At 37.8% G+C, this 19,006-nt stretch overlaps 1 protein-coding gene across 1 annotated transcript in view; it reads right to left on the bottom strand.

The window, feature by feature from the left end:
* CPD (carboxypeptidase D) overlaps window positions 1–19,006 on the bottom strand; it is a 79,949-nt gene that overhangs the window by 50,917 nt on the left and 10,026 nt on the right. Inside the window, exon 3 of the mRNA XM_032428535.1 lies at window positions 40–182. Coding sequence (XP_032284426.1) covers window positions 40–182 — 143 coding nt within the window. The remainder of the gene's footprint in view (window positions 1–39; window positions 183–19,006) is intronic.

Below are 19,006 nucleotides of genomic sequence, written 5' to 3'. Positions count from 1 at the left end.
CTATTTCTATTCCCCAACCTTCCAGTCAGCTACTTTTACCTTTTCAATCAATGTGATCAAAGACTCACGATTGTTCTCCCATTCTTGTCGAAGCTGCGAAGCAGGTGGGTACTTGCAACAAGAGAGCTCTAATGTGATCTCAAAACAGTTGGCCCATACATAATTGTAATCTTGCATACCACCTGTAACATAAAGGAAAAAGTAAGTTTACTCTCAGAAAGACCAAAAAAATTAAATCAGCCATCTCTGCATCTATACATTTTCTTCTCATAACATTGTTTGAAATTGGGGAAGGCTCTTGGATTACAGAGCAGACTAAGAAGGAAGATTAAAGGAATATACACTGAAAAGGAATATACATAAAGGAAATGTATTTGACTGATAGGATGAACAATTATGAAGAGCACAAACACATCAGTTAATAACAACAGTAATAATGATAACAGCTCTATATTTGGGTGTTTGCCATATGCCAGACCTGTCCTACGAGCTTTGAGAGTATTAACATTTAATTTTTACAACAAGTGTATAAGGTAGGTATTATTTCACCCATTTTATGTGAGAAGTAGGATACAGAGAGAGAGGTTAAGATTTTTGACAGCATGAGCATGAAAGGTACACATGATCTTAAAGTTGTGAAGGATGTTCATGCCAAAGCATTATTAAGTGCCTACTATTCTAACTGTATTTCCCTTTTCAAGAAGGTGGCAAGAGAAAAAAGAAAGGCCAAACATAGGGTGGTGCAGTTACACAAATGGGGGAGGGGGAGAAGGTGAGACACAACAAATCCTTTCAAAATGTGTTCAATGGAAGAGGGAAGTAAAAAGGGGAGTAAGCATCCACAACCGACTACCTTCACCACTTCTACACCCATATAAGCCCACGTACTCATTCTGTAGAAAGCTTATTACCTTATCATTCCTGTCACTTGATTTTTTTAATAGACTTTATTTTTTAAGGCAATTTTAGGTTCATAGCAAAATTGAGAAGGTACATTTACCCCCTGTCCCTATACAAGCATGGGCTCCCTCGTTATCAACATCTGCACCAGAGTGGTGCGTTTGTTATAACTGATGAACCTACATTATTGACATGTTCTTACCACCCAAAGTCCACAAATTACATTAGGGTTCACTCTTGGTATTGTATATCCTCTGGGTTTTGACAAATGTATAGTGACATGTTTCTACCATTACAGTATCATATAGAGTAGTTTCACTGCCCTAAAAATCCATTGTGCCCCACCTATTAACCCCTCCCCCTCCTTAACCTTTGGCAACCACTAATCTTTTTACTATTTCCATATGGCTTGGCCTTTTCCAGAATGTCATATAGTTGGAATCTCACAGTATATAGCCTTTTCAGATTGGTTTCTTTCATTTAGTAATAGGTATTTAAAGCTCCTCCATGTCTTTTTATGACTTGATAGTTTTCTTTTTAGTGCTGAATGATATGCCATTGTCTGGATGTACCACAGTTTATTTTACCTGTTTACCTACTGAAGGGTGCGTTGGTTGCTTCCAAGTTTTGACAATTATGAATTAAGCCACTATAAACATCTGTATACAGATTTTTGCGTGGACATAAGTTTTCAACTCCTTTGGCTAAATACCAAGGAGCATAGTTGCTGGATCATATAGTAAGAGTATGTTCGGTTTTTTAAGAAACCACCAAACTGTTTTCCGAAGTGATTGTAGCATTTTGCCTTCCCCTATCACCAATGAAAGAGAGTTCTTGTTGCTTCATGTCTTCGTCAGCATTTGTTGTCAGTGTTCTGGATTTTGGCCCTTCTGGTAGGTGGGAAGTGGTAACTTGTTGCTTTAATTTGCATTTCCCTGATGACATGCAATGTGGAGCATCTTTTCCTTCTTTTTTGAAAACTTTATTGATTTACTTGAGACAGAGAGAGAGCCCGCACGACTGGGGGGAGGGGCACAGGGAGAAGCAGACTCCCTGCTGAGCAGGGAGCCCGATGCAATGCAGGGCTCCATTCAGGACCCTGGATCACAACCTAAACGGAAGGCAGATGCTTAACTGACTGAGCCATCCAGGCTCCCCATATCTTTTCATGTTTATTTGCCACTTGTATAACTCTTTTTATTTAAAGATTTTATTTATTAATTTGAGAGAGAGATCAAGTGGATGGAGGAGCAGAGGGCTAGGGACAAGCAGACTCTGCACTGAGCACAGAGCCCAACGTGGGGCTCAATCCCATAACCCTGAGGTCATGACCTGAGCCAAAATCAGGAGTCAGATGCTTAACTGACTGAGCCACCCAGGCGCCCCTGCCACCTGCATAACTTCCTTGGTAAGGGGTCTGTTAAGGTCTCTGGCCCACTTTTTAATCAGGTTATTTTTTTTATTGTGGAGTTTTAATTAAGAGTTCTTCATGTATTTAAGATAACAGTCCTTTATCAGATGTGGTTTCTTCCTTTTTTGGGCAGAATAATATTCCACTGTACATGTGTACCACATTTTCTTTATCCAGATGTCAGTGGACATTTAGGTTGTCTCTTGGCAACTGTAAATAATGCTGCAGTGAACATGGGTGTGCAAATATCTTTTTAAGATCCTGCTTCAATTCTTTTGTATATGTAGTTAGAAGCAGGATTGCTGAATCATATGGTAATTCTATTTCTAATGAGGAAGCTCCATACTGTTTCCTATAGCAGCTGCACTATTTTTATATTCCCACCAACCAGGCAAGGGGTTGCAAATTCTCCACATCCTTACCAACACTTGCTATTTTGTTTTGTTTTGTTTTTTGATAATGACCATCCCAAAGGAGTACAAGGTGATAAGTCATTGAGGTTATGATTTGCTTTTCACTGGTGATTAGTGATATTGAGTATCTTTTCATATACTTGTTGGCCATTTGTATATTTTCTTTGAAGAAATGTCTAGTCAAGTCCTTTGCCCATTTTTAATCAGATTACTTGTGTGTTTTTTTTTTTTTTTTGAGTTGTAGGAGTTTTTTATATATTCTAAATATTAACCCTTTATCAGATATATGGTTCACAAATATTTTCCATAGACTGCTTTTTTACTCTGTTGATTGCTTCCCTTGCTACCCAGGACATTGGAGGGTTTTGAACAAAAGTGTGATATGATCTGAATTGCCTTTAAAAAAAAAAAAAAAGTAGGCTCCACGCCCAACATGGAGCCCAATGCAGGGCTTGAACTCATGACCCTGAGATCAAGACCTGAGCTGATATCAAAAGTTGGACACTTAACCAACTGAGCCACCCAGGTGCCCCATGAATTGCCTTTTTAAAAGATCATTCTAACTGCTGGGTGGAGAATGACTGGGGGTGGGGGGTAAAAGTGAAGCAGAGTGAAGAATTAGAAGAAAATGATGGCTTGGACTAGGTTAGTATTGGACATGAAGCAGGCAGATTTGGATTTAGAAAGGGTTTGTTTATACAGAACCAAGGATGACTTCCAGATTTTTGGCTAGAGAAACTAGGGAGATAGTAGTGCCATTAACTATCTGAAAGGAGAACAAAGGAAGAAGCTATGACATGCCTAAGCTCTGTCTTTGGTCCTCTTCTCTTACTTATTCCCTTGATGTCTCGTGGTTTAAATATTACCTACAGGCTGACAACTCTCAAATTTCTATCTCTAGCCTAGACCTCTTTCCCAGACTCCAGACTTGTACATCCGATTGTCTATTCAACATCTCTACTTGAATATCACAAACTTAACATATCTTCATCTTCTCTGAACCTGCTCCACCTGCAGTCTCTCCTATCATGGCTGATGGCACTTCCATCCTTACAGCTGCTCAGGCCAAAAGCCTTTGGAGTCACATCCCAATCTAAAGCATCAGAAAATCATGGTAGCTCTAACTGCAAAATCCAGAATCCAAAGATTTCTCCTCACCTCCATGGCCGCTGCCCTCGTACAAGCCACCATCTTTCTCTGCCTGGATTTCTTCAATCACTCTTTTTTTTTTTTAAAGATTTTATTTATTTATTTGAGAGAGAGAGAATGAGAGACAGAGAGCATGAGAGGGAGGAGGGTCAGAGGGAGAAGCAGACTCCCTGCCGAGCAGGGAGCCCGATGCGGGACTCGATCCCGGGACTCCAGGATCATGACCTGAGCCGAAGGCAGTTGCTTAACCAACTGAGCCACCCAGGCGCCCCTCTTCAATCACTCTTAACAGTTCTCCCTGTACCTGCCCTTGCCCTTCTATATTCTTTTCTCAATAGAGATGCCAGATTAATTCTGTTAAAATGTAAGTCAGATGTTAGTCTTCTGTATGATGACTCTCTTTTTCACTCAGACTAAAAGCCAAAGTCTTTAGAGTGGCCTAAGGCCCTACGTGATTTGTCTTCTACCATTTCCCTCCCCACTTTAACCTTCTTTCATACTCTCTCCATCACTGGCTCTGCATCTGCCACATGACCTCCCTGCAGTTCACTGGATACACTGGGTACCTCCTGACTTTGGATCTTTGCTCTAGCTACTCCTTTGCCTCATATGCCCTTCTCCCAGATATCCCTGCTTGACTAATTCCCTCACCTCCAGCTCTTTGCTCCAATTTCAACTTGACTTCCCCACTTAAAGTTGCTACTTGCTTCTCCCCACCATTATCCTCAAGCCCATCCCACCAACACTCACAATTCCACTCACCCTTTTGTACTTTTTCTTTTTTCTACAGTACTTAACAATTTACCTACTAAGTTTATTATTTACTGCCTATTTCTCTCTGCTAGATTATAAGCAACACAGGGGCAGAGATATTTGTTATACCCACTGATGGATAGTCCAAGCACCAGAACAGTATCTGGCACACAGTAGTCCTTCAGTAAATATCTGTTGAAAGAATGAAACTAAGTAGGTAATTAAGATTTCTGTTTTGAATGTATTAAATTTGAGATGCCCACTGAACATCTATATAGAGATGTCAAAGACTTTGTCTTCCCAGAATACATGCATGTTTATAACCACCACAAGCCCAGTAACTTGGTCTTAACATTCTTCTTAGAAGGCAAGGTATCCATCTTTTGGCTTTCTCTTATTGTCCAGCATCTCGGTACTCACTTTGGGTCTGGCATCTATGATCATCTTTGGTTAACTCTCACTTGTATGTACACATGTGGACACACACATACTGTTCATCATATATAATATTTATTAGTCTTTTCCAATTTTTACTACTGTATTAGTCATAGTATAATGGTCATTGTGTTTAAGACATTATACTAAGATTATAGGGATTTATAAATAAGAGACATACCTTCATTCATAGTCTAGAGTCTTGGTTAGGAAGCAAAATACAGAACACATAAAAATAATAATTTCAGAGCAATGCAAGTATGAGCTAATATGTTTTTTTGCATATGTAAAACTTAATAGCTGTGTTAAATTGCAAACATGGCCAACTCATACTTTAATTATGCCAGAAGGCAGTGAAGGAGACTACTTACAACACTATAATCACCAGGCTTGAGTCCTGGCATTCTTTTGTCTGTCCCTTAATTGTCTTACTTCAGTAGCAATTTAAGAAACACTAGCTAAGAGCAACAAGAAGACCAAGTTTACAGTAATATTTTGGAATATTATCTAATCCACTTTTTAGACTTAACTTTAATAGTACTGTAACTAGCCAGTGCCAATCAATGACACATAGAAATATATTCCCAGGATGGGGGTAGAGAGGAAGAAGTCTTTGAAAATAAGACTTTAAGAGAAGAAATCACATTCAGTGGCCTCTAGTCCCACAGATCACTCACTGTAGCGACTTTTTTTTTATCATATAACTTTAGAAACAATCTAAAACTGAAAGTCAGATTCATGGAGACAAAACTCTTTTTGTAGGTCCTATAGATTTGAGGAAATATTACAGTGAATAGTGTACCTAACTGTAACACATCTTTGTGGAGTTAATTATAGCTTCACAGCATAGAATCTAGTGGAAATACAAAATATTCATTAAATCTTGACATACAGTCCCCAAATTTTCCTTTGATAAGACCCTATTTAACAGAAAACCATGTAAATATTGGAAATAAAAGGATGACTACACTACAGAAAAACAATACGGGGCGCCTGGGTGGCTCAGTTGTTAGGCGGCTGCCTTTGGCCTGGATCATGATCTCAGGGTCCTGGGATCGAGCCCCGTATCGGGCTCCCTGCTCCGCGGGAAGCCTGCTTCTCCCTCTCCCACTCCCCCTGCTTGTGTTACCTCTCTAGCTGTGTCTCTCTCTGTCAAATAAATAAATAAATGAAATTTAAAAAAAAAAAATACAAAAACTAATTCCTTCCCCATATTTCAGCAATAATCAGAAAACATAACAGAAAAAAAGATCTCAGCAACAAAACCTATAACACATATAGGATTAAATGTAATAAAATGCCTAATATAAATTAACATTATTAAATTTTACTGAGGGATGTAGATTTCATGCCTCTAGATAGGAGGCTTATAAAAATATTAAATTTCCCTGAAATTAATTTACAAATACTACTCAGAAAAACAGATTTTTATTGGAACTGGACAAAATGATCTAGAATTTGGAAAAACAAATGGGTGAGAATACCCAAGAAAACATTAAAAAATAAGAATGACAACAGGGACTTGCATTGCCACATATTAAAATGTCTTAAAACTGTACTTACTAAAGCAGAGCAATTAATATCAAAATAAACAGACCAATAGAACAAAGTAGAAAGCACAGAAATAAAAGCATTTGCAATATGATTAAAGACACATTTAAGACCAAGGGGGAATGAATTAGTCAGTAATTGTTACATGAACAACTGGTTAACTATGTGACAAAAAATACAGGTGAGCTTTACCTCATATCATACCAAATAAACTCTTAAATCCATATGGAATTTGATGTAAAAATGAAACCGTAAGCAAAACTGGAAGCCAACATAAATATTTTTGTACTCTCAGGATAAGGAGAATCTTTCTTTTTCTTTTTCTTTTTTTTTTTTTTGAGGAGAACCTTTCTAAGTTTGACAGCAAAGTAGTATGAAAGCATAAAAGGAAAAAAATGATAGATTTAACTAGTAACAACTGTAAAATATTTGTTGATCAAAAAACTACCTTAAAAATTTTAAAAAGGGACTAAGGAAAAAAACATAAAATAAGGGAGTATAGAACACTCCTGGGTAATAATTTAATAATTATGGGTATAAAATCTTTGGCATGACCTTAACAGAGAAATTTCTTTTCCAGGAATTTATTCCAAGATAATAGCTACAAAGATAAGGACTATAGTGTTTAAATTGAAGGAGAATAAAACTGGAAACAACCTGACTATCCAAAAATGGGGGATCAGTTTATAATTATATAAAATGGGCTACTGTGCAACTAGTTAAGGTATTGTGGACACACATTTATGGGTATGATATTTACCATATAATAACAAAAAAGGTTATAAAACAGCATATAAAGATATATCTTTTTGCATGATACTTTAAACTTTATTCTTCTTTGAAACATACAGAGTTTCTCAGTTCCCCTATACTCAAGTATGAGTTAACTGATTCAAAACAATTCTGACAATCTCTCTAACCAACATGCGGTTTTATTGAGTCATAGTTTATATACTGTAAAAGTCACCCCTTTTAAGTATATAGTATAATGTGTACATTCATATAAGCCCCACCACAATCAAGATACAGAACATTTGTGTCATCCCAGGAAGTTCCTTTCCCCCAGCTCCCAGGCTCTGGGCAACCACTAATCTAATTCCATTGCCTATATTTTTGCTTTCCCAGAATGTCATATAAATGAAATCATGTAATGTAAAGCCTTTTGTATGAAGCTACTTTCACTCAGCACAATGCTTCTGAGATTCATTCATACTATTGCATATTACATGCTGTCTATAAGAAACTCACTTTAATTTTTTTAAGATTTTATTTAGAGAGAAAGAGAGAGCACAAGTAGGCAGAGCAGCAGGCAGAGGGAGAGGGAGAAGCAGGCTCTCCGTTGAGCAGGGAGCCTAATGAGGGGCTTGATCCCAGGACCCCGGGATCATGACCCGAGCGGAAGGCAGATGCTTAACCGACTGAGCCACCCAGGCACCCCAAGAAACTCCCTTTAAATATAATGGTATAGGTAAGTTAACAGTAAAAGAAGAGAAAAAGATATACTATGTGAACACAAAACAAAATTGGTGGGGCTATAGTAGTATCAGCTAAAGTAGACTTGAGAACAAGGAAAAGTACCAGGGTTAAAGAGGGATATTACATAATGATAAAAGGGTCAATTGACCAAGAAAACATTACAATTCAAGTCTACCATCAACTAGATCTAAATGACATTTATAGCACATCCCACCCAACAAGAGCAGCATACACAACTCTTTCCAAATACAAATGGAACACTCATCAAGACAGACAATACTGGGTCTATTGGGTTGTAAAACAAACTTAACAAATGTACAAGAACTGAAATCATATAAGGTATATTCTTTGACATGATGGAATTACACAGAAATCAGTAATAGAAAGCTATATACAGAATATCCTTTTCTTAATGAAATCTCAAAAAAGTAAAGCAAATTTCCTCTGAGTCTATAATAATAAACTATTCTCAGAAAGCAACTTATGAGTTGTGGTATCTACCTAATCTACATTTCTAAACTCATAGGAACCCACCAATGTGAATAGTAGCAAACTAAACTTTTAATTGCAATACAAAAAAAATATAAAAAAGCTATCCTAACTCTAGAATATCAGAAAGTTTTTATTCACCAGCTTCAAGTTTCACTTTAGAAATTATTTTTTTTAGGGGCGCCTGGGTGGCTCAGTTGGTTAAGCGACTGCCTTCGGCTCAGGTCATGATCCTGGAGTCCCGGGATCGAGTCCCACATCGGGCTCCCTGCTCGGCAGGGAGTCTGCTTCTCCCTCTGACCCTCCTCCCTCTCATGCTCTCTGTCTCTCATTCTCTCTCTCGCAAATAAATAAAATCTTAAAAAAAAAAAAAAAAAAAAAAGAAATTATTTTTTTTAAATCATCTAAAAAAACCTAGAAGCAAATGAAGATATTAACTGAGTTATGAATAACTTAAGAATTTTCTTTTGCGAGGTGCTACAAATAGGCATTATTTGTTATCTGTATTAAACTTAACATTTATTTTACCAATACTAAATGTCAATGAGTAATCTTTTTTTTTTTAAAGATTTTATTTATTTATTTATTTGATACAGAGAGAGCAAGAGAGAGAGACAGAGAGCAAGCACAAGCAGGGGGCAGGGGGAACGGCAGGCAGGGGAAAAGCAGGCTCTCCGCTGAGCAAGGAGCCCGATGCGGGACTCGATCCCAGGACCCCGGGATCATGACCTGAGCCGAAGGCAGCCGTTTAACCGACTGAGCCACCCAGGTGCCCGTCAATGAGTAATCTTAACTAGGCAGCTGGTTTAGATCTTGTTGTCTTGAACTTTTCCTCAGTAACAAAAAAACCTACCTATACAAAGCTACAGTTCCCTGTAACAGAACAGCCATTAATCTGTAGATAAGCCTGATGTTACTGGCAGCTGAGCTACTTCCAGATTCAGTTAATATGTTTGCTTTTTTTAAGGTGATGTCATGTGGCTCAAAACAGACTAAAGGATTAAATATCAGACCTCAGAACAGTATCTTTATCCAATTAAAGAAAATTTAAATTTGGGGAGTGGAACATTCATTACAGGCATGCCTCAAAGCAATAAAGCACTTTATTAATAGTATAAAAGGATCTGTTATTTATCTGACTTATTAACAATCATAAATAAGCAAGCCTCTATTATCCATTAGTCTCTCAGGGGGCTATCTAAGCCAATGACCTTCAAACTTGTTTATTCATACTAAAATAATTTTTGAAAAATTATGCAGTGCTTTACATATTTTTAAGTTGGTATCTAAAAGTTTTCATTTAAGTTTAAATAGTTGCAAACAGTGTAATTTCCTGGATGGTATAATTTTTATACTTTTAAATAAAACTCTTACATTATTATTTTAGATGTACCCAAATAAATAAAAATATAGATTTAATTCCTGGAATCATCTATTTAAAACTTGTGTGAACATATACTCTTCTTTAACAATAGGAATTTTATATCTTCCCTTTTTCTACTTGAACTTATATTTCTATTCCGCTTCATCCACAGATTGTTACTTGAACGTGATATACTTATATGGTCCAAAGTCTTACACTGATCATCCTGTAACACTTCAAACTATAATATGTATGTATACATACTTAAATTTTCCTTAATTTTCAATTTCTAATGCCCTAAGTACTAATTTTTGTCTTTTAGATTGAATTATTACAATAACTATTGGCATAAAATTTATCAGAAAGGCAAAATTATAAATTTTAATAAACAGGTAATAGTTACTGAAAATATATTTATTTATTTATTTTAAAGATTTTATTTATTTATTTGAGAGAGAGAGCATAAGAGAGAGAGCACAAGCAGGGGGGGAGGGCAGAAGCAGAGGGAGAAGCAGACTCCCCACTGAGCAGTGAACCTGATGCGGTACTTGATCCCAGGACCCTGGGATCATGACCTGAGCTGAAGCCAGACGCTTAAAGACTGAGCCACCAGGCGCCCCTGAAAATATGTTTTTTAAAAAAGATTTATTTATTTATTATGGGGGGGAGGGGCAGAGAGAGAAGGAGAGAGAATCCCAAGCAGACACCCCGCTGAATGCAGAGCCAACGTGGGGCTTAATCTCATGACCCTGAGATCATGACCTGAGCCGAAATCAAGAGTCCGTAGCTCAACTGACTGAGCCACCCAGGTGCCCCAAAAATACCTTTTAATGAGAAGTTTGGTGTGATGCTTTTATGATACTGTTAAAGTAAAATTGTCCCTTTTGTTTCGGTGCCCTGGAATTTTGTAAAACTGAGTCAACATACCATAGTGAGCTTCAGGTGGGTAGAAAACTATGCCTATCTTCAGTCAAGTGGGCAAAGAGGACATGTGATCGAACCCCCGCAGTAAGCATCTCTCTCAGGCCAACCAATTTTAGGAAAGAGTAGGTATGGAAGATCTGGAAATTTATTTCCTTAAAGTTATTGAAACAGGTCTCTTCCTTCTCCGCACACATACCTCAGTTTGAAAACCACTGATTTAGATTATTTCCTCTACTCACAAGGAGAATTGACAAAGAAAGAAAAATGGTATAAATTTTGCTTTTAAACCTACCTACCTGGGTGTCTGGCTGGCTCAGTCAGAAAAGTGTACAACTCTTGATCTCGGGTCGTAAGTTCGAGCCCCATGTTGTAGAGATTAAACTAAAAAAAACTTAAAAAAAAAAAATGCTACCTACCAATCCAAAGTTTTCTTTGTTCAGAAAAAACTGAATGCAATGTACTATGAAACCTATAATGCTTTCATTCCTTTAGCAGCATCAAAAAACAAGACTAAAAATGTAACCATTAGGAATCTGTCCAGTAGTACAACAAATTGTGATCAACAGTAATTGTTACGGGTGGCTAAATCTTCTGATAAAAGGATCTACTCATACCCATTAAACTCCTTCACTTGTCTAACAACAAATTTTCATATGCTTCAGGACACTCAATTCATCCTTATCATGGAACCAGTCCCTATTACTGTTTTCACTATAGAGATCTAGCTTTGTCGGGGGAGGAGAGGAACCTTCATTCAAAAACAGAGAACTAATGAATGACTCACTCTTACGTCTCAAGCAGAAACTCAATAGAAAAAAAAAAAATCAATGTTTCAGTATTAAGAATTAAACATACCAAGTTTATTTTAACTTGCCTTAGTAGGCCAAACTATAAAGTATCAAACTGTATTATATAAGAACCCTATAAATTTTTTACAGAAAAAAATCGCAACATATTAGGAAATTTTATAGGAAAAACATTTTGGAGTATAGGAATATAGATAGGCAATTTCCACTGTAGATTCAAATTTGGAGCTTACTGCTATTTCTTTAATAAAACTACTTCAAAGGAGGGACTCCTGGGTGGTTCAGTCTGTTAAGTGTCTGCCTTCAGCTCAGGTCATGATCCCAGGGTTCTGGGATCGAGTCCCCACCTTGCTCAGTAGGGAGCCCGCTTCTCCCTCTGCCTGCCACTCCCCCTGCTTGTGTGTGCTCTCTCTCTCTGTCTGACAGATAAGTAAATCTTTAAAAAACAAAAACAAAAACAAAACTACTTCAGGGACACCTGGGTGGCTCAGTTGGTTAAGCGTCTGCCTTCGGCTCAGGTCATGATCCCAGAGTCCTGGGACTGAGTCCCACATGGGGCTCCTCGCTCAGCAGGGAGCCTGCTTCTCCCTCTGTCTGCCACTCCCCCTGCTTGTGCTCTTTCTCTCTCCCTCTGACAAATAAATAAATAAAATCTTAAAAAAAAAAAGAAAAACTACAGGGAATAGTGAGAAGTTCTCACAATTTTGACATTTGTGAACAATTTATTTATAGATAATAAGTGAGTTTTAAGTGATAATTTTGTACTCCCTGAGATATTTTTATTTTTTTTTAAAGATTTTATTTATTTATTTGAGAGAGAGAGAATGAGAGAGAACACATGAGAGGGGGGAGGGTCAGAGGCAGAAGCAGACTCCCTGCCGAGCAGGGAGCCCGATGTGGGACTCGATCCAGGGACTCCAGGATCATGACCTGAGCCGAAGGCAGTAGCTTAACCAACTGAGCCACCCAGGCGCCCTCCCTGAGATATTTTTAAAAGCTAATGAGCATAGTGCTCATAAAAAATTTTAAGTGGGACATCTGGGTCAAATGAATAGAAAAAAACCGAGGTTGCCCTTGAAAAAAATTCCCCATGTTCCAGGTCTTTAAATTCAAGTTTACTTTGAGCAAATCTTAACTGAACTTGGTCTTTGTATTCTCAGCAACTTTATCTATTTCCTTCACCACTCCCACTGAATATATATTTGCTAATGATATGGTTCTACAAAGTTAAACTAAATTACACAGTCCTGCATCTATTTTCAGTTTTGTTTAAGTTGGTCAACATGATCTCTCACACAGCTCTTTGAACTGCATTTTCCTTTTTTTAAAGTACTTTCCCATTCTCTACCACCTGAGTTAAACAGAAAAAAGAAAAAAGAAAAAAAAGCACATCTAATATCTAGACCTCAGATCTGAAGATTTAAGGTACCAAAGCCTAAAGTAGTGATTAATGGTTGGTTCTCAACCTTCATGTAAGTCTATCACATTACAAAATATACAACTTCGCTGCTCCTAAAGGCTATATTTTAGTTTACTAAAGCAAACTCATGACTCGAGTAGAAGCAAATATTCTGTTTGAGAACCGTTTTACCTTTTGCTTTCCTTTCAAATTAGGCAGCACTCAGATTAAAACAGAGAGAAAAAAAGGAAGAGGTCCAAGCACCTCCTTAATATACAAGATCACATAAGACCAAAGCACTTTACTAATGCATATTTGATTATCAATAGTATTCTTAAACATGAACAATGGACCGAGAATTAATATCTGAACTTCCAGCATTCCTTAAAGAAAACATCCCGTTGCAAAATGCCAGGAGTACATTCACTTTAGAGGTTAAAAAAAAAAAAAACCCAAACCCCACCCATCTGTTCATTTATATATGTACTCTATTTTTTCAAAAGATTTTATTTATTTATTTATTTATTTATTTATTTATTTATCAGAGGGAGAGAGAGAGAGCACGTGCGCGCACAAGCAGGGGGAGCAGGAGAAGGAGAAGCAGGCTCCCCGCTGAGCAGGGAGCCCGATACGGGGCTCGATCCCAGGACCCTGGGATCACGACCCGAGACGAAGGTGGACGCTTAACCGACTGAGTCACCCAGGCGCCCTATGTATTCTATTATACATATATATTCTAATTGAATTTCTGGCTCCAGCTCTAAGCAATTAAATTATGCCAGGACACAGTATCAATTCAATTTTCAAAATCATATACGCTGCCATACACTTTCCACATCTCAAAACTGCTAAATCTCTTTATCATCCTGACTTCTCTTCCAATTTTCAGAGCCTATTTCCCAACTGCCCACTGGGTACTTGTAACTAGTGCATCAAGTACCATCCCCGATCTTCACTCCTCTATCACCTGAAGAGAACACGAACACACACACATACTCCTCCAATTAGTTTTCCCAGGTTCAATCACTTTTCCAGGCTCAAAATCTCCAAGTTATACCTTTGGGTCCTCTTTTTGATACTCTGTTCTACCATCTAATGGATGATCAATCCTGCAGTTCTTTTTGCACAATTTCTTATATCTCATACTCCCTCTTTATTCCCACAGCATCCCTCTAGATAAAGCCCTTATCTCCAAAAAAAAAAAAAAAAAAACCTTGCTCCAAAGAACTGTAAACACCTCCCTAGTCTCTCTTCCTCTAGCACTCTTTCCCTGCCAATACATTTTGTATAAAGATAACTCCAAATGAATAGTACCACACTGTCCTTATGATCAAATAATTCACACTCTAGCAGGAAACACAAAAAACTATGAACAACATAACTGGACAAGCATCATATTGATGGTATCAAAAAAAGCTCTAGGAGGGCGCCTGGGTGGCTCAGTCGTTAAGCATCTGCCTTCGGCTCATCATGATCCCAGGGTCCTGGGATCGAGCCCCGCATCGGGCTCCCTGCTCCGTGGGAAGCCTGCTTCTCCCTCTCCCACTCCCCCTGCTTGTGTTCCCTCTCTTGCTGTGTCTCTCTCGGTCAAATAAATAAATAAAATCTTTAAAAAAAAAAAAAAAGCTCTAGGAAGGTAAGACAGTGACAGTGACCCTAGAGCTTCCACTACGTGGAACTGGAGAAAAGCATCCCAGAAAATAGCCCAAGGTTCACGTTCTGGGGAAAGGACAAGTAGTTTAATGACAGGGGAGAAGTAGGAGAGAAGACCAGAAATGTAGGGTTGAGTCAGACTCTGCGACCTTTAGTGTCATGCTATTAAGTTTAGACTTGATCCCATTAAAATGTGAAACAAGCAAAGGTATAAGAATGCTTTAGGTTTCTGTAGGTTTGCTACTTTGCTTGTAATATATAATTTTAAAAACAAAGTAATACAAACACTAATAAAACCAGACACATCTTCCATAAGTATACTTTCCTCTCTACTTCAAATTACTAAAGACTGCAGGAAAATTAGATACGAGGACAATATTCTGTATATGTTCATTAGTCAGGTTGGTTTATTTATGTTATTTAAATCTACTGTGTCCTTACTGATATTTTTGTCTTTGTGATCTACCAAATACTGTGTTTAAAATCTCCTACTGTATTTATGGATTTGTCTATTCTTAATTTCAGATATTGCATTTTTTTCAGTTCTGCACTGTCCATTTGATTGTTTGTTTTAAATAGATTACAATTTTCTGGCATCATATGATTAATCCATAATACCCTGCATTTGTTTGCTTTTTATTTATTTGAGTATAGTTAATACACAATGTTACCTTAGCTTCAGGTGTACAACACAGTGATTCATCAAGTTCATACACTATGCCATGTTCACTGCAAGTGTAGCTGCCACCTATCCCAACACATCACTATTATGATATCATTGACTGCAGTCCTCATGCTGCGTATTTTACTCCCTTGACTTCCTCATTCCATAACTGGAAGCCTGTATCGCCCACTCCCCTTCACCGACTTTGCCCAAGCCTCCACCCCCTCCCCTCTGGCAAACATCAGTTTGTTCTCTGTACTTATAGGTTTGATTCAGCTATTTATTTTTTTATTCATTCATTCATTTGTTTAGATTCTACTTATGGGTGAAATCATATGCTATTTGTCTTTCTCAGTCTGACTTATTTCACTGAGTATAATACCCTCCATCCATGTTGTCTCAAATGACACAACTGCATCCCTTTTAACACTGTGTAATATTCCATTGTGTGCATACATATACACACATATTTGTGTGTGTGTATACGTATATATGTGTATATACGTGTGTGTGTGTGTATACACATCACATCTTCCTTATCCATTTGTCTATTGATGGATACTTAGGTTACTTCCATCTCTTGGCTATTGTAAATAATACTGCAATAAACATAGGGATGCATATCATGTATCTTTCCAAATTAGTGTTTTTATTTTCTTTGGGTAAATACCCAATAGTGGAATTATTGGATCATATGGTATTTCTATTTTTAATATTCTGAGGAACCTCCATACTGTTGTCAACAATGGCTGCACCAGCTTGTATTCCCACCAACTCTGTACCAGGGCTCCTTTTTCTCCATGTCCTCACCATAATGCCCTATTCAATGACACAGAATATGCCCCTCAAGAATAAGCTTTTCAGTTCATTCTTGGACCAAATATAACCTTTCATGCTGTTCAAAACAATTTGGTAATTATTTTCCCCATGCTTTTCCCTTTCTGGCAACAATCTACCTCAAGCCAAATACACCTCAATATATTTAGAGCACATTAGTGCTGCTCAGTCTGACCTCCACTTTATGCAGAGAATACCTGCCCACATGATCAAAGAAGTTTATTCTCACAAAAAAACTGAATTAGTTACATTATATGCTATCTGGTCACATTTCATAACTCTTTGCCCATAAAAGGAGAAGGGGAAAAAGGTTCAAATAAAGTATAAAAGGAGAAGGAAGAAAGTTTGATAAATTCACAGAAAATTTTCTTCTTCCAGAGGAGAAAAAAAATTCATAATTACCAGTTTGAAAAGACTCAGCCCCAAGTTAGCAGTGGTTTAAAAAGATATAAGTTTAAGCCTATGGCAGCTGACCTAACTAATTAGAGACACATAGACTCACATGAACAACACACAGACCTGACAATATTTCTGACCAGTTTCTTATCTCAGTACTCATTCATATAAGGAAAACAGTCTAAAAGTAGGTCATCTCAGATACATACATATGGCTCAGTCCTCACTGGAAATGGCTGACGTAACAAGACAGGACAAAATAAAAAGCCTAAATAGTAAGTTACTACACACAATTTATAAGGTGTTTTGTTCTTACTTAGAATTTGAAAATAAATCAATTTTACCAATAGTGAACAAAAACTGTACTTTTAAACTGTGGGTCATGGGGCACCTGGGTGGCTCAGTCGTTAAGCATCTGCCTTCAGCTCAGTTCATGATCTCGGGGTCCTGGGATCGAGCCCCACATGGGGCTCCCTGCTCTGCCGGAAGCCTGCTTCTCCCTCTCCCCCTGCTTGTGTTTCCTCTCTCGCTGTGTCTCTCTTTGTCAAATAAATAAAATCTAAAAAAATAAATAAATAAACTGTAGGTCATGACCCATTAGTGCACTGTGAGATATATAAGTAGGTTCAGATAAGCATTTTTTGTTTAATGAACTAGTAGAGCCTAGAAAAAAAAATACCAGAATACATCACAAAGTACTATTTCATGAAATTGTTTCGGTTTTATGTACACACAAATACGAAATGTATTTAAATGACTGAAAGGTATTTTACATTGTAGATTACAATAAAAAAAAAGAAGTTTCAGGACGCCTGGATGGCACAGTTGGTTAAGCGTCCAACTCTTGGTTTCCGCTAAAGTGGTAATCTCGGGGTGGTGAGATCAATCCCCTTGTGGGGCTCCATGCTCCAAGCGTGAAGTCTGCTTCGGATTCTCTCTCTCTCTCTCCCACTCATGCTCTCTCTCTCTCTCTCTCAAATAAATAAATAAATCTTTAAAAAAAAAAAGTTTGAAAAATACTGATCTTAGATCTATCAGTAAGACAACTTATTTTCTCAGAGTGTGAATAAAATTAGGAGGAATATTTTTATAAATTTTTGTAAGATTATCTTGTCTAAAGATCATCTAAGATTTTAAATAACTATGTACTCATTTCTCAGATGGCAACAATTCATTTATTCAAAATTCAAAAAAGGCTTATTGTTTACCTTCTATAGACCAGGCACAGTTCTATGTGCTAGAAACAGAAAACTGAAAAATGAATAAATCAAGTTCTTGCCCTCCTGAAGTTTTTTTTTTTTTTTTTAAGATTTTATTTATTTATTTGACAGAGAGAGACACAGCAAGAGAAGGAACACAAGCAGGGGGAGTGGGAGAGGGAGAAGCAGGCTTCCCGCTAAGCAGGGAGCCCAATGTGGGGCTCGATCCCAGGACCCCAGGATCATGACCTGAGCAGAAGGCAGACAACTAACAACTGAGACACCCGGGCACACCCCTCCTCAAGTTTAAATTCCACCAGATAAGTGGCCATGGTGTCAGCTGCTAGGCTAAGTGCTTGACATCCATTCTCACCTGGGCCTCACAATCCTATGAGGTAGATAGTATTTGTCTTCCTTTTCTATATGTGGGAAATGAGTTCCAGAGAAATTACTTCACTTGCCCAAGCTTCTCTTTCTCCCTCTCTGTCCCTGTCTCTGTCTCTCTCTCTCTCACACACACACCCACACACATGCGTCTAGTCAACAGCAGAGCGGGGATTCAAACTCAAGGCAGCAGGATTACAAAGCTCTGCCCTTAGGCACTCTACTACACTGCCTTCCAGAGTTCTTCTATCTGCAAGAAAAAAATATAACAGCATTCTGCCTAAGTAAGCTTCTAAAAATTATATCAAATTGTGACTTTTGATCATATAATTTCAATTATAGGTGGCGTGGGGTTACTTGCCCTTTTTAGTATTTTGTAAGTTAAAAGAAGGCAATTCTTAAAAGTTGACCTAAAACTACCACTCAGTTTCATTAAATTTGCTTTGGAGTAAACATATTAAACCATCAGATGATTATTATGTCTCCTTAACTGTGAAGAAAGAAAAAAAGAATGGTAGACAAAAGGCATACAAATCAGTACATTGTGGTTAAAAAAGAAGAAGGCCTGCTCCATGAATAAGTTCAGCTTAGGCTCTCACAATAAGGAGGCTTTAGTAGCAGAGCATGACTATTCATTCAGAGGCCTTATTAGGAGAGTCATTCCCGAGAGGGATCCTGCAGGTTTGAGAAACATGTTGAGAGAAGCAAGGCCCACCCACATAGGCAGCTAGATATGCTGAGTCAACCCTGGTAACCAACATGAACATGGTGGGGCCAGATCACTCCATATCCCATACTTCTAAT

Source organism: Phoca vitulina, unplaced genomic scaffold (genome assembly GCF_004348235.1).
Source record: "Phoca vitulina isolate PV1807 unplaced genomic scaffold, GSC_HSeal_1.0 scaffold40, whole genome shotgun sequence".
Taxonomy (NCBI): domain Eukaryota; kingdom Metazoa; phylum Chordata; class Mammalia; order Carnivora; family Phocidae; genus Phoca; species Phoca vitulina.
This window is presented reverse-complemented; position numbering and strand designations above follow the sequence as displayed.